At 43.3% G+C, this 21,902-nt stretch overlaps 1 protein-coding gene across 2 annotated transcripts in view; it reads right to left on the bottom strand.

Moving 5' to 3' along the window:
* Nucleotides 1-3,338: 3,338 nt before the first annotated feature.
* Nucleotides 3,339-21,902, bottom strand: part of DCLK3 (doublecortin like kinase 3) — a 54,536-nt gene continuing 35,972 nt past the window's right edge. Inside the window, exons 3-5 of one of the 2 annotated variants that reach the window (XM_005652393.4) lie at nucleotides 8,958-9,090; nucleotides 7,042-7,209; nucleotides 3,339-3,927 (exon numbers count right to left, since the gene is read on the bottom strand). In XM_005652393.4, the coding sequence (XP_005652450.2) occupies nucleotides 3,734-3,927; nucleotides 7,042-7,209; nucleotides 8,958-9,090 (495 nt within the window). In that variant the 3' untranslated portion in view covers nucleotides 3,339-3,733. Of the gene's footprint in view, nucleotides 3,928-4,171; nucleotides 4,373-4,972; nucleotides 7,210-8,957; nucleotides 9,091-21,902 lie in introns of those variants that run through there. The other variant, XR_014822713.1, reaches the window with a different exon arrangement.

The following is a 21,902-nucleotide window of genomic DNA, read 5'->3' as shown; positions in this document are numbered from 1 at the left end:
CCCTTCAGGAGAGAGCCCAAGATCTCACAACTCAAATTGACTTTTAGATCATGATGAAGTTACTGGCTTTCTGTTGACATAAATTACAGGGGTAACACAATAGAAGAAGCATCATTTTCTCTGTCCTGCATGGTTTTTATAATAGCAGCTGGATTTCTCATTGTAATTGTTCTTAAGGTCAAATTTCCTTCTCCAAGTATATTCAGTGATATGAAACTTGTCAGAACAAATCTAGATATATCTTTACGTTCTTGTATTATTCAATCCCAGATTCTATCAGGAAGATAGACAAGAAGAAAAGCAATACACCATTGACAAAAAAATAAAAATCTGAGGCTACTCTGCGCAGAATCTGTGTAAATCAGAAAGATTACCCGAGGGAAAGAGAAATATCCATTATTTATTCCAAGTACCACTGCTTTCTGGAAAACAATGCAGTTTCCACTGCAATTTCTTTTCAGATTCTAGGACACCATTACTGCAAGATACACCTTAGGTTTAATAAACACTTTCAAGGAGGAAAGGAAAACTATATTAAGTACTCACCAACTGTGAAATGCATTTCAATTGAAGAAATGCTGAAATGTGAAAAAGTATCCACCTTAGAATGAAGGAAAAACAGCTAAGGAGATTCTATCTCATAACACCTGAGCCATTGGTACTTGACCTGGAGGGATGGCCATGGTGATCCCAAATGGGGACCAAAGCCAAGGTCAGAAAACTTGGGATCAAGATACAGAAAAGGAGAAGGGTGTGCTTTTCCAGGTTCCTTAGGCAAAGGGGCATGGAGACAGGGGCCTTCCCAGCTCTGCCACTTCACTACCTGTGTGACCTGAGTCCTCAAAGTTTCCTCATCAGTAAATCAGGGATTTCTTCATCCATGCAACAGATAAAAGAAGAGGGTCTGGGAGTTCTCCTGTGGTGCAGCGGGTTAAGGATACGGCATAGTCATTGCACGTGGTCATCCAGCTCAGGTTGCTACTATAGCGAGAGTTCGATCCCTGGCTCTGGAACTTCCACATACTGTACAAGGAAAAAAAAAAAGAAAAGAAAAGAAAAAAGAAGAAGAAGAAGAGAGTTTGGATCTGGTTTGGAGGAACTGCAACTCTATTTTTAACAGTTTTATTGAGGTATACTGACACACGATAAACGGTGCATATTGACAGTGTACAATTTGACAAGTTTTGACACGTATGCACCCACAGATCTATGATTACATTCAAGATAACATATACATCACCTTGAAAGTTACCTGGCATTCCTTTGTAATCCCTCCATTGTTCCTCTTCCCAGGCATCCCCTGATTGGCTTTGGGTCACTATAGATTAGTTTTCTATTATTGTCCATACATGGAAGCATACAGAGGGTTGTCTTTTTTGGTCTGGCTTCTTTCACTCGACTTCATCATTTTGAGATTTTGTCCATGGTGTTGCATGTATCAGCAGTTCACTCCTTTTTATTGCTGAAGAGTATTCATTGGATGATTGTATCACAATTTGTTCATATAGTCACTAATTTAAGGACATTCAGATTGTTTCCACTTTGGGGCTACTATAGAGCCGCCTGTGAATATTTGTACAAGTATGTGTGTGGATATATGCTCTAACTTTTCTCATAAATACCTAGGAGTGGAACAGCTAGATTACACGGTAGATATATGTTTAACTTTTGAAGGAACTACCAAATTGTTCCCCCAAAGAAAGAGTAGAAGTTTACACCATCAGTAATGTACAAGAATTCCAGTTGCTCCAAACCCTCACCAATATAGGGCACTGTCAGCCTTTTCATTGTAGCCAATTAATTTTAGATTTCTAAGAGCTATACAGTACTATTTCTTTGTGGTTTTGATTTGCATTTTCCTAGTGACTAATCATGGAACTACAACTCTCAGCAAGTGGAAGAATAAACCTACTCATGAGACCCAAAGAAGTGAAACAGGGATGTAAGAGGAAAACCAGAACAAGGCATGACTATGGAAGCCACCTGGAGAAGTGACTCAAAGAGAGAGTGGCCAGTAGAATCAAATGATGCACCATGAGTTCTGAAAATTCTCTTTTGGATTTAGTGCCCTTGGTGACTTTATCAAAAGATGTTGCAGTAGCAATTGGTTCCAGCTTCCAGCCTCTTTCCAGCATGAGTCCCTTTGTCCTGCCTGCTGGGCAGCACCCCCTCCTCGGGTTTCTGGGTCCCAGTTACCCCAGGGCCCTTCCTCAGAGCCCCTGAGGTCAAAACAACAGCTGGCACCTCTTTGCAGTAGTTTTAAGTTTCTGGAGATGTCCTGGGCTCTGGTCCCTGGGAAGTCAAGTCTGAGAGGGAGATTAACAGGCAGAGCTTTACTAGGAAGTGCTCTCAGGATCATCACCTCTGGAAGAGATGGGAAAGCAGCAGGACTAGGTGATGGAGAAGTTGGGCTGTGGTGCATTCTCGACTAAGGGCTCAGTTGACCCCCACAGGGAGCTCTGAAGCTGGATGGCCCTTCAGCATTGCCGCATTGGAAGCAAAGGCCCCAAGCAAGCCCTATGTGGACCGGTCAGTCATTGGATATAGCCTATTCCCAGGAGGGAGGTGTGTGACCTTGGGCAATTCCTGCCCCACAGCTTCTTCCCTTCAGTCTTGAGAGGTTCTAGGCAGCAGTCAGAATTCATTGCCAGGGTGTCTCCTCCAAGCTTCTATGTTCTAAGCGGAAACCTGGAATGAACTCACCAGGGACCATGTCTGCTGGGCCCTCCACGTCTTCCCCACAGGTAGGAACATACCTGAACTCCAAGCTCCTTCCAGCTCAAGTGTAACCCAATGCCTGTGTTTCTGACATATTAATGTCAGAAACCACTCTCTCCTGACCTAAAAACGTTAACGAGGTCACAGCCTGAGTGCCCAGCTTCACAAAGATGTGACTCAGACTTAGGGATAATCGGTTGAAACACAGCACAATTGGGTATTGAGGAGTTCCTTGGTGGCTTAGCAGGTTAAGGACCCAGCATTGTCACTGCTATGGCTCAGGTTGTTGCTATGGTGTAGGTTCTAGTTCTGGCCAGGGAACTTCCACGTGCCTTGGGCACTGCCAGAAAGAAAAAAAAGAAAAGAAGAGAAAAGAAAAAGGAGTAATCAGAATATAGCCCACATAGAGTTCCCGTCATGGCTCAGCAGGAACAAATCTGACTAGCATCCATGAGGACAGATGTTCCATCCTTAGCCTCAATCAGTGGGTTAAAGATCCAGTGTTGCCGTGAGCTGTGACAGCTCCAAATCAATCCCTAGTCTGGGAACCTCCATATGCCACAGGTGCAGCCTAAAAAGACAAAATAAAATAATAAATAAAAGAGTGCAGCCCACTGAAGTCATCTAGAGTACATTTTATTAACACAGAAGGACCACGATTCACTGTATTAATATCACAGCAGGAGTTTTAGACCCTGGTAAGCACCACTCATGTAATATACCAGGAACTCAATTACAAGGAGGAAGCAAAACATCATTACCAAAAATTCCTCACAAAGAACAAGTCTCACCCCCCTACCCCGAAATATACAAACCTAAAAATGTGTGACAACATGTAACATTAAGACTCAAGTTTATTTTTTAAAATACGCTTTAAAATATACTGAGTGTCTTCTCTCCTCCCCTTGACTCTCCAATTATGTGAGGAGGTCTTTTTCACTATTTTCTCCTTGACTTCTACCCTCTTCTGTGTCCCCGAGCAGAAGCAAGGGCTGAGCAGACACCGAGGCTGTGACTATGCCGTCTGCTCTGTAGCCCGTGAGTGCTGGTTCCGGGGTTGGCCCTCGCTGCTGGGGGGCACCTCTTTTTGGAGGTTCACCCTGCCGGTCTTTCCAGCAGTTTCAATCCAGGGGTGCTGAAGGACCTGGTGGGCCGTGTAGCGCTTTTTGGGATCTACCACCAGCAAACGGCTTACCAGATCTTTGGCAGCTGTTGGAATGAAAGAAGGATGGAAAAAATGAGATGGATGAAGGTGGTTCTGCATTTCCCTTCCCCACACAGGAAATAAGGAAACACACATTTTTGCTAGCACCATGGCTGGACCACAGCAGTGCTGTCCCACAGAATTTCCAGCCATGATGGAAACCTTCCATACCGCGCTACCCATCTGGGACTACTGGACGTTTGAAATATGGCTGGTGCAACAGACGAACTGAATTCTTACTGTATTTCCTTTTTTTTTTTTTTTTTTTGTCTTTTTAGGGCCACACCCACGGCACATGGTAGTTTCCAGGCTAGGGGTCTAATCGGAGCTGTTGCTGCCGGCCTATGCCAGAGCCACAGCAATGCTAGATCCGAGCCGCGTCTGCAACCTACACCATAGCTCACAGCAACGCCAGATCCTTAACTCACTGAGCAAGGCCAGGGATTGAACCTGCAACCTCATGGTTCCTAGTTGGATTGGTTTCCACTTCGCCACGATGGGAACTCCTGAATTTACTTTTAATTCATTTACACTTAATAGCCACGTGCAGCTAGGGGCCACCATGTCAGACTAGAATCATGGCGTCAGGCCCGCCCAAGAGCACACATGAGGGCACACACTATATGTCTACATATTTTAAATTTGTAAATCAAACTATCAAGTTGTTAAATGAAATATGTCCAATCTTTCTTCCTAAGTTGATAAATATACCTTCAGATTGTGACAAAATGGAAAGACATGGGCAAAGGAACCTAAATAGGAAATAGTACAAATTCAAAATTAATTGCATTTTTTTTTTTGCCCAAGACCTAGACTGATTCTGGAGAGCTGTAGTGACAACTGGTGGGCCAGGTGGCTAATGGGGAGCAGAAGAGATTTCTCTCTGGCTTGTTGGCTCTCCCAGGCTAGCTCCCCAAACCTCTTCCCATCACTCAAGAATGCACAGGGGGAATTCCTTTGTGGCTCAGAGGGTTAAGAACCCAACCAGTATCCATGAGGATGTGGGTTCAATCCCTGGCCTTGCTCAGCAGGTGAAGGATCCGGCATTGCTGTGAGCTGTGGTACAGACTGCAGATGCAGCTCCGATCCCACATTGCTGTGGCTGTGGTGTAGGCTGACAGCTGCAGCTCTGATTTGACCTCTAACCTTGGAACTTCCACATGCCACAGGCACAGCCATAAAAAGTCCCCCCCCCCAAAAAAATCCTTGGGGGAAAAAAACACCCAGTTTTCTTTGCCTTTACTCCCAATTCTCATTCAAGGCCAGCTAGCTGCTCACCCACCAATCGCCCTCCTCTATGGCCACTGTCCAGCTACCTGTTGAGCCTGGAGACCAGATTCTCATACCCCATTCTGCTCAAGCTGGACAAGTGCTGCCCACAATGTGCCCTGTCCCCACTTATCTCCAGAATCATGCCTTCAGTATGCTTGGAGGATTTGGTGGTAGAAGGCCAGGTTTAAATGAAATTCTCAGACTCACATGTATGTGTGTGGACAGCTAGACACCTGCCAACACGTCTGTGCTCTCCCTACACCCCCAAACAGCCACTCCTTGGCCCCCTATGGCACTGTGGGGAGGGGCCAAGAAAAGATCTCACAAGCCATGGAAGTGGGCTTGGGCAGCTGGGCAAGAAAGGCTGGGACCCCAGTTAAGTGGTCTAGAAGGGGGAGACTAGGCTCTGGGGTCCACATCCTCTTGTCCCCACAGTCTCCTCACTTGTGGGGAGAGATGTAGCCAGAACACACTCCCTAAGGCATGGGGGGCTCAGGGCTGGGCCACCACAGCCAGACCTAGTAACAGTGCTGCAGAGAACTTTCTAAAATGATTTTTAGGAGTTCCATGGCAGCCTAGCAGTTAAGGATCTGGCATTGTCACTGCTGTGGCTTCGGTCACTGAGGTGGTGTGGGTTCTCTCCCTGGCCCGGAATTTCTGCAAGTTTCAGGCACCACCAAAAATTTTTTAAAAATTAAAAAACTATTATTAGTCCTCAACTCCTAAGCTGCCACTGCCTCAATCAGCTCAAGACTCTCACCCTACATGCAGCAAACCACCCTTTCCCTAACTTATTAAGAGGAAAAGCGAAACCCTTCCTTTCCCTCAACCCCCAACCCCCCGTGAGGAGACATAGCAGAGGACAAGGGCAGTTCAGTAAGTCATTTTACATGATGCATTTAGGGGAAACTGGGGAAAAGTTATCACTCCTATTCCAGCTTTTAAGCTAAAGAGACTCGAAGACTCAAAACTTCCGATTATCAGCTCTTAATTTTTTAAAGACAGTGAGTAGTGCAGATAAATCAGTAGAAAAATAACAAGGGTTCCACTTGAAAGGAGAGAAAAGGAGGACCAGACATGCTTCTATTCTGCTAAAAACTACCTAAGACCTTCACCCCTGACCTTCCAGAGCCCTGTGGCCCTTATAGGAACCCAACCATTCACATGTAAAATAAGCATCTCCAGGGAGTTCCCATCATGGCTCAGTGGTAATGAACCTGACTAGTGTCCATGAAGATGTGGGTTTGATTCCTGGCCCCTGTTCAGTGGGTTAAAGATCCAGCATTGCCGTGAGCTGTGGTAGAGGTCACAGACATGGCTCGGATCTGGTGTCACTGTGGCTATAGCGTAGGTTAGCAGCTGCTGCTCTGATTCAGCCCCTAGCCTGGGAACTTCCATATGCCACACATGAGGCCCTGAAAAGCAACACATACATGCTACATACACACATAAAATAAGCATCTCCAGTCTGTCCAATTCACAAACACTTCTGTATATGGGATGGCTCTGATCTTTCCAAATAAGCATTGTGTGTTTCTGATAGTCTTCAGTTCTAAGGTTTGATAACTGGTTTTCAGAAAAGTATTTGGTGACTACAATTGGTGGTTGGACTCTTTCACTGAATCTCAAAGAAAGTCATGTGCTCAGAAGGCTAGGGAAATCTATACAAATCTAGCAGGAGATAAAGGATGAAGCCCAAGATGTCAGTAGCCTAGGTACTGCTATGGGTTCTGTGTGTGTCACTTTACAAATCTGACCTGAAAACCAGCTCTACCATTACTCAGCTCCCAGGAGGGACTCCAGCTCTCCATCCCTTTCCCTCCTGCTTGGGAAGACCCCAGTCTCACCATCAGAGATATTGTCCCAGTAAGGAGCCAGGAACTCGAAGTGGCCCAGCTGGATGATGTGAAAGAGCTCATCCTGGTCCCTCTCCGGGCTGCGGAATGGAGGGAAGCCACAAAGGAGGATGTAGAGGATGACACCTGCAGCCCACATGTCCACCTCCAGCCCGTAACCTGTGTGGTGGAGGCAGAAACACAGCATCTCACCATCTTGGCTGCCATTTCTGTATGGAAGGGGGTCTCAAAACCGTGGCTCAGCCAACCGTACCACTCTGTGTATCCATCCTACTATCTCTACAGAGACCCTGTGTTCAAAATCTAACTCACCCTCATCTCCCCCAAAGCTTTTCTTTCCAACCCTGTGTTGGTTGGTGCTGGCCCTGGCATCCTGGCTCCTCAGAGTTCATGCAGACTATTTGCTTTCATTCCTCTGTTATCCAGCTCATGATGCCTCCATGAAGATGTCTACAGTTTCTCAAGATTCTCCTGTCCCATATGTCCATGGTTATGATGCTGGCTCTCTGAGCCCAGACTCATTTGGGGGAAACCAGGCTCAACTGACTCATCCAACCACACTTCACTCTGCTCCACTGAGGCTGGTCCTCTCAGGTCTCTCCCAGCCAATCTGCATGCATGTTCTCATCTCCATGTCTTAGCTTCCCCAATGCTTCTGCTGCTGGAATGAAATCTCTCCCTTCTCCCTATCCCCAACCCAACAACCCAGCCAGACCCTTCCCACCTTTCACCATCCTAGGGTGGCTAACTTGATTTCTCCTGGAGTGCAAAGATGGCTTGGCTAAACAGTCATTCCCATACTGGGAGCCATGTAACAATAATGATGATTTCCTCTTATATACTTTACAGAGGGTGTCACTAAAACAGTCCATTGGACCCTCATACGATATATAAGCAGGTGATAAATACTACTTATGGGGTTTGAAATAGGACCTCCCTTTCCTTTAAATACAAGGTTGGTGAAGGAGTTTTTTAAGCAAATTACCATTGAACTGCTTCAGTTCTCTCCATTAGAGGAGGCTTTGGGCTGTGGCCAAATGGCCTTGCTCGCTTGAGTTCCACACCCAGTTCTCCACCACCTTTCATCTTATTGTCCTGCCAACGTGGACATGTACCCGCACCCCCACACACACAATCTGCTCCCTGCAATAAGGGAAGCCCTGATAAAGAAACAGTTCTCATGCTTCAATCAAGGAGGCCTACTTCAAATATTTCCATTAAAGTCCAAGTCCAAGCTTTGTGCCAACTCTCTGAGATTTCTGACTGCTCCATGTTGAAAAATGTAAAATTTAGGAGTTCCCATCATGGCTCAGCCAAAACAAATCTGACTAGTATCCATGAGGATGCAGGTTCGATCTCTGGCCTTGCTCAGCAGGTTAAGGATCTGGCATTGCCATGAGCTTTGGTGCAGGTCGCAGATGTGGTTCAGATCTGTCACTGCTGTAGCTGTGGCATAGACCAGTGGCTATAGCTCCGATTCGACCTCTAGCCTGGAAATCTCCATATGCTGCGGGTGCAGCCTTAAAAAATATATATACACACATACATATACATATAATTTAAATACTAAAAATTAAACATGTGTGGAGTTCCCATTGTGGCACAGCGGAAGTGAATCTGACTAGGAACCATGAGGATGCGGATTTGATCCCTGGCCTCGCTCAGTGGGTTAAGGATCTGGTGTTGTCATGAGCTGTGGTGTCAGTTGAAGATGAGGCTCAGATCTGGCATTGCTGTGGCTGTGGCATAGGCTGGCGGCTACAGCTCCGATTTGACCCCTAGCCTAGGAACCTCCATGAACCGTGGGTGCAGCCCTAAAAAGACAAAAAAAATAAAATAAAATAAAAAAACAAAACCATGTGTTAATAAGTGAGCTAAGGTCCCACAGAGCAATGTGTTATGCTTACCTTTCTCAGAAAGAATTTCGGGAGCCACATAAGTCGGAGTCCCACACACAGTAAATATAGGTCTCACCACATGTTTTGCGAGACCAAAATCCGCCAGTTTCAAGGTGGTAGATTTGTCCTCATTTCGCTGAACCTGGAAGAAAACCAAATCCCCCCAACTGTGATGAGAACAAGGAAGGAAAACTTTGAGACAAGCATGCAAGGTCAGGATAAGCCAATGAGAAAACACAGGAGCTTATAGGTTAGCCCAACACTGACCAACTTGATCTCAATGACAGGTGCTTACTAAAGAACCAATGAGTTAGGCGTTCCCGTCATGGCTCAGCAGAAACGAATCTGACTACCATCCATGAGGACGAAGGTTTGATCTCCGGCCCAGCTCAGTGGGTTAAGGATCCAGCATTGCTGTGAGCTGTGGTATATAACCAATAAGTTAGATTTACTCTGCTGTCCAGTATGGTAGCACCATAATGCCAGAGATGGCTATTTATTTTAAATTAACTAAAATCCAATTAAATTAAAATTCAGTTTCTCAGATGCACTTGCCACTTTTTAAGTGGTCTATGGCCATCCATGGCTAGTGGCTACCATGTTGGACAGTTCATATCGACATTTCCATCATCACAGAAAGTTCCACTGGGCATGTTAAAAGATGTTACCTAGATGGGATTAGAGATGGTGGAATAGAAGGACTGGAGCTCAACTTCTCTCCTAAAAACAACCAAATTCACAACTAAAGGCTGAGCAATCTTCAACCAAATGGACCAGAAACCTTAAAAAAGATATCCTACTCCAGAAGACAAAGAGGAGGCCACATCAAGAGGTAGGAGGGGTGATTTCATGATATAAACAACTCCATACCCCCCAGGTGGGAAGCCCCACAGACTGGAAACTAACTGGTTCACAGAGACTCACCTACAGGAGTGAGAGTTCTGAGTCCCACAACAAACTCTCATGTGTAGGGATCTGGCACTGGGAGAAAGAGCCCCCAGAGCATCTGGCATTGAAGGCCGGTGGGGCTTGTGCACAGGAGTTCCATGAGATTGGAGGAAACAGAGACCCCATTGTTAAAAGGTGCACACAGACTTTCATGTGCACTGGGTCCCAGGGCAAAGCAAAGTCTCCATAGGAATCCAGGTCAAACCTGACAGCAGTTCTTGGAGGACATCCTGGGAAAACAGGGCTGAATGTGGCTTGTTGTGAGGAAAGGACATTGGAAGCAAAGCTCTCGGGAATATTCAGCAACATGCCTTTCTCTGGAAGTGGCCATTTTGGGAAAATCTGGCCCCACCCATCAGGCAGCCTGAGAAGCCCCAGGGCAAACAACAATCCAGGTGGGATCACAGCCCCACCCATCAGTAAACAGGCTGCCCAAAGACCACCCAGGCACACAGCACCTCTAATCCTATCCAGAGACTAAGCCCCACCCACCAGAGGGATAGGAATTGGCTCCACCTACCAGTGGGCAAGCATCAGTCCCTCCCATCAGGAAGCCTACAGCAAGCCCCCATACAGACTTCAGCCACAAGGGGGCAGACACCAGAAGGAAGAGAGGCTTCAACTCTACCATCTGTAAAAAGGTCACCACACCAAAAACCTATGAAATGAAAAGATGAAAAACTAACTCAGATGAGGAAGAAAGGAAAACCCCCAGAAAATCAGCTAAGCCATGAGGAGATTCTCAGCCTCCAGGAAAAAGACTTTAGACTATTGACGCTGAAGATGATGCAAGACATTTGAAATAAACTGGAGGCAAAGTGAATAACTTACAGAAAACACTGAGCAAAGAGATACAAGATATAAAACTTGAACATGAAGAGATGCAAAATGCAATAACTGAAATAAAAGATTCACTAGAAGCAGCTAACAGCAGAATACAGGAGGCAGAAGAAGCAATAAGCAAGGTGGAGGACAGATTAGTAGAAATTACAGATGCGGAACAGAAAAGAGAAAAAAGATTGAAAACGAATGAAGAGAGTCTCAGAGAACTCTGGGACAACGTGAAACGCACCAACATCCATATTATAGGGGTGCCAGAAGGAGAAGAGAGAGAGAAGGGGACAGAAAAAATATTCCAAGAGATAATAGCTGAAAACTTCCCTAACATGGGAAAGGAGCCACTCACTCAAATCCAGGAAGCACACCAAATACCATATAAAATAAACCCAAGGAGGAATACTCCGAGACACATATTAATCAAACTAACCAAAATTAAACACAAAGAAAAAATCTTGACAGGAGCTAGGGAAAAGAAACAAATAACATACAAGGGAACCCTGATAAGGTTATTGGCAGATTTTTCAGCAAAAACTCGGCAGATTTTTCAGCAGAAACTCAGAAGGGAGTAGCACGATATAATTAAGGTGATGAAAGGAAAAAAACCTCCAACCAAGATTACTCCACCCAGCAAGGCTCTCATTCAGATTTGAAGGAGAAATCAAAAGCTTGACAGACAAGCAAAAGCTGAGAGAATTCAGCAACACTAAACCAGCCTTACAACAAATACTAAAGGAACTTCCCTAGGCAGAAAAGAAAATACAGCAACAGGAAACAAAAATTCCACAAATGAGAAGGCTTACCAGTAAAGGTATATATACAGTAAAGATATGAAATCATCTATGCACAATTATACCACCAAAAACAGAAATCATGAGAAGAGGTTTGTACAAATGCAGGACACTGGAGATGAACTTGCAATTAAGAGACCAACAGCTTAAAACAATCTCATATATATATATAGAGAGAGAGACTCATATCAAAAGTTCAGAATAACTGCAAACCAAAAATCTACAATTGATACACAAACAAATAAGAAAAATCAACTCAAATACAACACTAAAGAGAGTCATCAAACCAGAAGAGGAGAGAACAAAAGAAGGAAAGAAAAAAGAGTAACAAAAAAAATCCAAAGCAATTCATAAAATGGCAATAAGAACATACATATCAGTAATTACCTTAAATGTTAATGGACTACATGCCCCAACCAAAAGACATAGACTGGCTGAATGGATACAAAAACAAGACCCATATATAGGCTGTCTTCAAGAGACCCACTTCATTTCTACGGACACATACAAATCGAAAGTGAGAGGATGGAAGAAAATATTTCATGCAAACAGGAATCAAAAGAAAGCTGGAGTAGCAATACTCATACCAGACAAAGTAGACCTTAAAATGAAGAATATTTTAATGGACAAAGAAGGTCATTACAAAATGATCAAAGGATCAAGCCAAGAAGAAAATGTAACAATTTTAAATATCTACGCACCCAACCCAGGTTCACCACAATATATAAGGCAACTGCTAACAATCTTAAAAGGACAAATCGACAATAACACAATAATACTGGGGGACATTAACAACCCACTTACAGCAATGGACAGATCAACCAGACAGAAAATCAATAAGGAAACACAGGCCCTGAATGAAGCATTAAACCAGATGGACTTAACAGATATTTATAAGACATTCCATCCAAAAGCAACAGAATACACATTCTTCTCAAGTGCGCATGGAACATTCTCTAAGATTGACCATATCCTGGGCTACAAATCCAACCTCAGTAACTTTAAGAAAATTGAAGTCTTATCAAGCATCTTTTCCAAAAACAATGCTATACCACTAGAAATCAACAACAAGAAAAAATCTGCAAAAAACACAAACACGTGGAGACTCAACAACATGCTCCTAAACAACCAATGGATCACTGAAGAAATCAAAGAGGAAACTGAAAAATACTTACAAGCAAATGACAAATGACAACAAACATATGACACTCCAAAACCTATGGGATGCAGCAAAAGCCGTACTAAGAGGGAAGTTAATGGCAATACATGCCCACCTCAGGAAACAAGAAAAAGCTCAAATAAACAAGCTAACTTGACATCTAAAGCAGCTCGAGAGAGGACAGACAAGACATAAAGTGAGTAGAAGGAAAGAAATCATAAAGATCAGAGCAGAAATCAATGAAATAGAAATGAAGAAAACCATAGAAAAGATCAATGAAATGAAAAGCTGGTTCTTTGAAAAGATCAACAAAATTGATAAACCCTTAGCCAGACTTATCAAGAAAAAAAGAGAGAGGACTCAAATCAATAAAGTTAGAAATGAAAAAGAAGTAACAACAGACATCACTGAAATACAAAGGATCATAAGAGAACTACCACATGCAACTATATGCCAATAAAACGGAAAACCTAGAAGAAATGGACAAATTCTTAGAAAAGTACAATCTTCCAAGACTAAACCAAGAGGAAGTAGAAAAGGTGAACAGACCCATTACAAGAACTGAAATTGAAACTGTGATGAAAAAACTTCCAACAAACAAAAGTCCAGGACCAGATGGCTTTACAGGTGAATTCTATCAAACACTTAGAGAAGAGCTAACCTCTCCTTCTGAAACTATTCCAAAAAAAATTGCAGAGGAAGGGATACTCCCAAACTCATTCCATGAGGCCACCATCACCCTGATACCAAAACCAGACAAAGACACCACCAAAAAAGAAAACGACAGGCCAATTTCACTGATGAACATCGATGCAAGAATCTTCAACGAAATACTAGCAAACTGCATCCAACAGTACATTAAAAGGATTGTACATCATGATCAAGTGGGATTTATCCCAGGCATGCAAGGGTTCTTCAATATCTGAAAATCCGTCAGTGTGATACACCACATTAACAAACTGGAGAATAAAACCCATATGATCCTCTCAATAGACACAGAAAAAGCCTTGGACAAAATCCAACACCCATTTCTGATAGAAAACCCTTCAGAAAGTGGGCATAGCGGGAACCTACCTCAACATCACAAAGGCCACATTTGACAAACCGACAGCAAACATCATTCTCAATGGTGAAAAGCTGAAAGAATTCCCACTGAGGTAAGGAACAAGGCAAGGATGTCCACTCTCGATACTACTCTTCAACATAGTTTTGGAAGTCCTAGCCACGGCAATCAGAGAAGTAAAAGAAACAAAAGGAATCCAAATTGGAAAGGAAGATGTAAAACTAGCACTATTTGCAGATGACATGATACTGTACCTAGAGAATCCTAAAGACTCTACCAGAAAACTATTAGAGCTCATCCATGAATTTGGCAAAGTCGCAGGATACAAAATTAATACACAGAAATCGATGGCATTTCTATACACTAACAATGAAAGATCACAAAAGGAAATTAGGGAAGCAATCCCATTTACCATCGCATCCAAAAGAATCAAATACCTAGGAGTAAACCTACCTAAAGAGACACAAAAAAAGACCTGTACTCTGAAAACTGAAAGACACTGATGAAAGAAATCAAACATGACACAAATAGATGGAAAGATATACCATGCTCATGGATTGGAGGAGCCAATGTTATCAAAATGACTATACTACCTAAGGCAATCTACAGATTCAATGCAATCCCTATCAAATTACCAAGGACATTTTTCACAGAACTCAAACAAAATATTTTGAAGTTTCTTTGGAAGCACAAAAGACCCAGAATAGCCAAAGACATCCTGGAAAAGAAAAATGGAGCTGGAGGAATCAGGCTCCTGGACTTCAGACTATACTACAAAGAAACAGTCATCAAAACCGCATGGTACTGGCACAAAGACAGAAATAGATCAGTGGAACAGGAAAGAAAGCCCAGAATTAAACCCACACACCTACAGCCAACTAATCCATGACAAAGGAGGCAAGAATATACAATGGAGAAAGGACAGCTTGTTCAATAAGTTGTGCTGGGAAAACTGGACAGCCACATGGAAAAGAATGAAATTAGAACACTCCCTAACACCATACACAAAAAGAAACTCCAAATGGATTCAAGACCTAGATACAAGACCAGACACTATCAAACTCTTAGAGGGAAACATAGGCCTAACACTCTCTGACATAAACGACAGCAACATCTTCTCAGATCCACCTCTTAGAGTATTGACAACAAAAACAAAAATAAACAAATGGGACCTAATCAAACTTAAAAGCTTCTGCACAGCAAAGGAAACCCTAAACAAAATGAAAAGACAACACACAGAATGGGAGAAAATCTTTGCAAGTGAATCAACTGACAAGGGACTAATCTCCAAAATTTATAAACACCTTCTGCAGCTCCATACCAAAAAAATAAACAACCCCATCCAAAAATGGGCAAGAAGATCTAAACAGACAGTTCTCCAAAGAAGACATACAGATGGTCAAGAAACACATGAAAAGATGTTCATCATCACTCATTATTAGAGAAATGCAAATCAAAACCACGATGGGGTACCACCTTATACCAGCCAGAATGGCCATCATCAAAAAGTCTGCAAACAATAAGTGCTGGAGAGGGTGTGGAGAAAAAGGAACCCTGTTACACTGTTGGTGGGATTGTAAATTGGTGCAACCACTGTGGAAAGCAGTACGGAGATTCCTCAGAAAACTAAAAAGAACTACCATTTGATCCAGCAATCCCCCTCCTGGGCATCTATCCAGAGAAAACCATGATTCAAAGAGAGACATGTACTCCAATGTTCATTGCAGCACTCTTTTCAATAGCCAAGACATGGAAACAACCTAAATGTCCATCAATAGAGGAGTGGATCAAGAAGAGGTGTTACATATACACAATGGAATATTACTCAGCCATTAAAAGGAATGAAATTCCAGCATTTTTAGCAACATGGATGGACCTAGAAATTATCATGGTAAGTGAAGTCAGCCATACAATGAGATACCAACATCAAATGCTTTCACTGACATGTGGAATCTGATAAAAGGACAGACTTTGCAGAACTTCTTTGCAGAACAGATGCTGACTCACAGACATTGAAAAACTTATGGTTTCCAGAGGAGACAGTTTGGGGGGTGGGGGGATATGCCTGGGTTATGGGATGGAAATCCTGTGAAATTGGATTGCTATGATCATTATACGACTACAGATGTGATAAATTCATTCGAGTATTAATTAAAAAAAAGATGTTACCTAGTGAAAAACACAAAAAGCAAATTCAAATGATAACAATTAGGGGCAAAAACTTAACAGTGGACAAAGGGCTAATCTCTCTCTATAAAGAGCTACTACGAATGAGTAAGAAAATGATTGGTAAATGAATAGAAAAATATGCAAAGGACACAAACGTATTATTCACAGAACGAGAAATACAGATTGTGTATAAACCAAATTAAAGGTTTGCAGACTCCAGATCTAATATGAGAAAATGCAAATTTAAACTAAGTAGCACTCTGCACTTAATTGGATTGGCAAAAATTCCAAAGTGTGGTAATTATACATTGTTGACCAGATGTGGAAAAAAATGTTACTGTGAAGGCCAGTTTGGCTGTGTATGTCAAGATTGCAAATGCAGTTAGCCTTTGACCCAGAAAAAAAAAAAGAAAAAAAAAGAGAAAGTTCCACTGGGCAGCACTGAGTTAGAACAAGGATCAGTGATACTTTTGAGCACAGACTAGCTGTAATGAGGACTAGAGAATGCCTGTGGGTAAATGCATGTCTAGGCAGAGGATAAAACGAAAGGAAAAAAAGTGGAAATTGGAATGAAGAAGTAGATAAATAAGCAGGGGAGGCTAAAATGACATGGTTTACTTCACCAACACTTGTGTCGTGCTTCTTCGATGCCAGGCCCTGTATATAACATCTTACAAAATATGAATTCACTTAATCCTCTTCTCAGTCCTGTGAGGCTGTGCACATTCCCATTTTACAGATGAGCAAGTGGAGGCACAGTTACATAGTAAATGGCAGCTAGAGTCTGAACCCTGACACTTGGGCTTTAGAGTCTGCGCTTGCAACTGGTGTCTGATGCTGAATCTTTCAGCAAAAGGTTATTTCTGTTCCAGGAGGTGGAGAGGCCTCGTCCAAAAGCCCCCAAAGATCCAGAAGCAGGTAGACCCAAGACAAACATCTGCCATCAGGGGGCACCGCCAGCCATTGTCAAAATTGAGGTTCTTATAATGTTTATTTTTTTATTAATTAATTTGGGGGCCTCGCCCCATGCCATGAGGAAGTTCCTGGGCCAGGGATCTAACATGAGCCACAACAGCAACCTGAGCTGCTGCAGTGCCAAAGCTGGATCCTTAACCTGCTGCACCACCAGGGAACTCCTCAACCCTGAGATTTACCATGCTATTACACAAAGGCCTTTTACCCTCAATCCCTCAGGCTGTGCAAGAGTCGTCCCTCCTGGGGGAGGGGGAGGCTGTGTCTCTGGGAATATTTCTGCTGCATAGCCAAGATCTCCAGAGCATTGGCTGGCTGGCTGGCCTTCCAGATTAAAGGAAGGAATATAATAATTTCAGCCTCCACAGCAGTTCACCTGTGAAGAGCAGGAATGACTTCAAGCCAAATGAGAAGTACAGAAGGTCAGACCTGGTACCTTCCCCCCTCCCCCTTTTAGGATCACTTCATCCAAACCCAAGGCCCCCTGACCAAGCACGGCCCTGGTCCACCCTCTGCTGTTAAGGCTCCAGTCCTGCCCTACTCTTACCTGCCCTGCATCTCATGGTAGAAGCCGATAGCCCAGGTGAGGGTGAGCTGGGTGGCTGATTCCAGCACTATGGGAAATTTACCAGGACTAGCCTGGGCCATATCATCCTAGCGAGACTCTCTAGAGCCACCAGGGTTATAGGAGAAATGTTCAACTTTGGGCAGGTACACACCCTTACATCTCTACTGGAACCCGGGCCAAAGCTTCCAAGGCTCCCACCAGCAGTGGGGGGCTGGTAGGCAGTGGGGAGGGCGCTAGTTCTCCCTGTGCCCCATCAGACCCTTGGGTACAGCGATACCCGACAATGTAGGGTGGGCAGCCATCCCTGGGTAAGTGCTCCAAACCTGCTTTGCCTCCTGCCAGAGAGCTTCCAAGTCCGTAAACAGAATGTGCTTTAATCACTAAGCCTGAGTCACTGCCGGGCCATCTCATCAACGTCTCCATAATTATCCTTAATTGAGCATCAGTGATACAGAACTAAAATGCACGTGTGTTTCAGTCTGTGTATGGGAGCAGACACAGCCTGAAAGGAGACCAGGGAGGTCATTATTAGAATAACTGACACTAGAAAATCTAGTTGGAAGGGAAGGATAATAACCAGGGTTCTGCCTTGAGTTTCCAGAGGGACCGTCTACACGACTCACATCTGCTGAGTAACCGCTTAAAAAAAAAAAAAATCTGTCCTGTACAAATATTTGTAAATATTCCCAACCAAATGATCAGCATTAGAAGCATCTGGCTGACAGAACACATCAAAATAAAGTATGTGTCCCTATGCAAAACAATAAGAATTCCCTCCTCATAGAAACCTTCTAATTCCAAAACCTGTCTTCACAGAGGTGGGTGCGGATTAAACATGGTAGAAACTCGGCCTTTGTTTTCTGTTTTTTTTGTTTTTTTTTTAATTTTAATGAAATTTATTTTGAAAACATGTTAAATATCCAGATGCTGACGGATACATTTTCCAATACTAAATCTGTTTTTTTTTAATTATTTTATGGCCTTTCTAGAATAATATTATGCTGCTTTTTGTCTCCATGGAGACAAGAGTTGTCTGGTGACTTGGGACTTCTCATTTACTTCACCTGCATGAGCAGCTTAATTACATTTTAAGGTCAGGCACTGATCGTGTGAGTTTTGTTTCTGTTTTTGTTTTTCCAACTGGCACCTCATATTCTTGGCTTCAGATGATTCTTATCTTTATCTTTGAATTCAAATGAGTGACATCCTCCTGGAATAACACTTACTCCCAGAAATCTGTGGAGCTTCTAAAACCATCAAATTCTCCACCCAAACAGGAAACTAGTCTAGAACATCCTCCCCCTGGACTACCCATTCGCCTCCGACTGAAATCTCAAGCAGGAGAGGATCCCACAGCTTCCTGGGGCAGACCGTCCTGATTACAGTTGGCCTAACTTCCATGTGGTTCACCCCATGTTAATTCAGAATTCCACCCCGACTCCTGTTTTCTAAATCTGCTCTCTGAGAAGAATATGCTTCTTCCAAAGATGAAAAGCAAGTATGAGAATCCCTGCAGATGACCTGTGGCTTCTCCCACAGGCTCCCAGATGGTACTGATTCAGCTTCATCTCTAAGTTCATGTCCAAGCATCCTAAAGCTCATCTCCAGACCTGTCACCCCTTCCTCACTCCTTCCTATGTTACATGCAGCTCCTAGACCACCAGCAGCAGTGTCTGGTGGGAGCTTGCTAGAGATCTTGAACAAACAATGCCCAGGAATGGGAGTTTCCACTGTGGTGCAACGGGATTGTGTGGTGCAGGGGACCAGGACACAGGTTCAATCCCCTGCCTGGCACAGTGGGTTAAAAGATCCAGTGTTACCAAAACTGTGGTGTAGGTCGTAATTATGGCTCAGATCTGATCCCTGGCCCAGGAACTCCATATGCTGCGGGGCAGCCAAAAAATAAAAAATAAAATAAGAATGCCCAGAAATGAATACGACACACCTGGTATGAGCTGAACAGAGCCATGGGCCTCAGGACTCTCAGCTAACCAGGCACTGAGTGACCATCAAGGCAAAGAGACCACTAAATGTCCCACTTTGACATCCTTTCCTCAGAAATCCTTTGTAAGGTATCAGAACACACCACCACAGATTATGCCACTTTGACACGATTTTTTTTTTTTGGCCATCCCTGTGGCAGATGGAGGTTTCCAGGCCAAAGAATGAACCCATGCCACAGTGGCCAGGATTGAATCAAGCCACTGCAGTGACAACACTGGATTATTAAACCCCTGCACTACAAGAGAACTTCAACATAACTATTTTGAGCTGAAGACACTTCAGAAACAGCAGGTGCAAGAAGTACTTTCTGATTCTTTCTTCCTAAAAGCAGGAGACAAAAATCCCCACAAGAAGGGTACCCTCCTTGTACCAGGAAGGGCAGAATGTTCTAAATCCCCAGAAACACACCAAAGGAAGAATCTACGTGACGAACCTTATAAAAACAACTCTCACCTTCCACTAGCTTCCCCATGCATTTACATTCCACAGTCTACAGCCTCTAAAAGTCTTAACTCTTTTCCTTTGTCTTGTCACTTCTCTAAAACTGTATTGTTCTTCGTTATGATGCTGTATAAACCCTTTGCATTCTCATCCCTGAGTTTCTCCCACGTGTATGCATGCTGCACAAGTGAATAATCTGTCTATTTTCTCTTGTTAATCTGTATTTTGTCAGTTTAATTTCCAGGCCCCAGTCACAGAGTCTAAGAAATAGAGCAAACAGGTTTTTATCCTCCTTACACCTTCCCGGGGTAGGTTTGGTTGAGGGCCCACCCACAGCCCCAGTGCCCATATCTGACCTTGCCCTTACCCCACATCTCCATTTCTCTATCTACTGGTCTATCTACACTCATTGTTCTGGGTCACATGCTTTCCTTTGGGACTCATTTTCAATTGCCCTCTGAGACAGTGTTAGAAATTAATTTACATGGCACTTTAATGACACTTGATCCATCTGCATCCACCAATCCCTTTTTCCAGCCACACCAAAGTACCCTGCTTTGAATCCCCAGCTATTTATCTATCTATTTATAAATATATGTATTTATACATACACATGTATATATCTATGCATACATACATATATATACACATACATATTTTTGTCTTTTTAGGGCTGCACCTGTGGTATATGGAAATTCCCAGGCAAGGGGTCGAACTGGAGCTGTAGCTGCCACCCTACACCACAGCCACAGCAATGCCAGATCTGAGCTCAACCTGTGACCTTCACTGCAGCTGGATCCTTAACCCACTGAGCGAAGCCAGAGATCGAACCCGCATTCTCATGGATACTAGTCGGGTTCGTTACCACTGACCCAGGACGTGAACTCCAGGCAATCTGTATTATTTACATAAGCATCCAGGTTACCTCTGGATGGTCTTGGTCTCAAAGCTTCAAGAGGAATCTTTTTTATCTGAGCCATTAACAGCTGCCTCTCCTTCAAGAGCACATCAATTTAAATGTGATCATGCAATGATCAGCTTTGAACAGCAGATGGCAGCAGAGTACAGACCAAACGCCAAGCAGCTACCTCAAGAAAAATTAAGATGTGGGTAAGGCTTAGTAGTAGTCTTTGCTGACTTCTCATTTGATCCTTCTTGCTTCCTCTGGCCTTTTCCCCCCAAGGTTCCACTCCCAACTGGCTAAGAAGGCTGAAATGATCTTAGAAACCAATTCATAAGGAAATGCCAATGCCTAAACCAATTTACATTTCAATACCAAAAGATAGCACAAGACAAAGAATGACAAAAAAATCAATGGCGACAAAATTTTATCTGGGACCTGTCACATGACAGGCCATTGACATGCTTTTGGTGTCTACGCATCATGACAATTTTTCTTCCTACTTAACATCTCATATTTATTCAACAAATATTAATAAGACACCCACATGTGCTATGTACTATTCTAGGTGCTAGGAATAGAGAACGAAACAAAGTTTTTACTCTTATGAAGGTTTCTTTCTATGAATAAATGATATTCAGATGAACATGTAATGTTAGGTGGTGATAAGTGTTGTAAAAAAATAAAAGCTTGAAGCTCCCCTCCAACAACTCATCACCTTACCCACTCCACTCCTGCCCCTGTTTCCTGCTCATGTGTCAGGTCAAAGCCCCAGGACCTTTGCACTTGCTATTTCCCCCACCTGAAAAATTTGCTCCTCAGATATTAATCCATGACTTTTTTCAAGTATTACTTTCTCAGTGAGTCCTTCCTTCACTACCCTTTTCCAAAGACCATCCCCTGCTATTGTCTATGGCAGCACTGGCCAATAGAATTTTCTGCAGTGATGGAAATAGCCCATATCTACACTTCCCTGTAGGTTGGCCACCAGCTACACAAGCACTTGAAATGTACTTTGGGTGTCTGAAGAACTGAACTTTAAGTTTCATTTAAAAATAAATAGCCATGTGTGGTTAGTGGACACAGTACTGGACAACACAG

Source organism: Sus scrofa, chromosome 13 (genome assembly GCF_054392235.1).
Source record: "Sus scrofa isolate SSC_HxYL_T2T_F1_AM1 chromosome 13, Sscrofa_HxYL_maternal_Yorkshire_Landrace_v2.0, whole genome shotgun sequence".
Taxonomy (NCBI): Eukaryota; Metazoa; Chordata; class Mammalia; order Artiodactyla; family Suidae; genus Sus; species Sus scrofa.
Note: the sequence above shows the minus strand (reverse complement) of the source record. Positions and strands in the feature narration are given on the sequence as shown.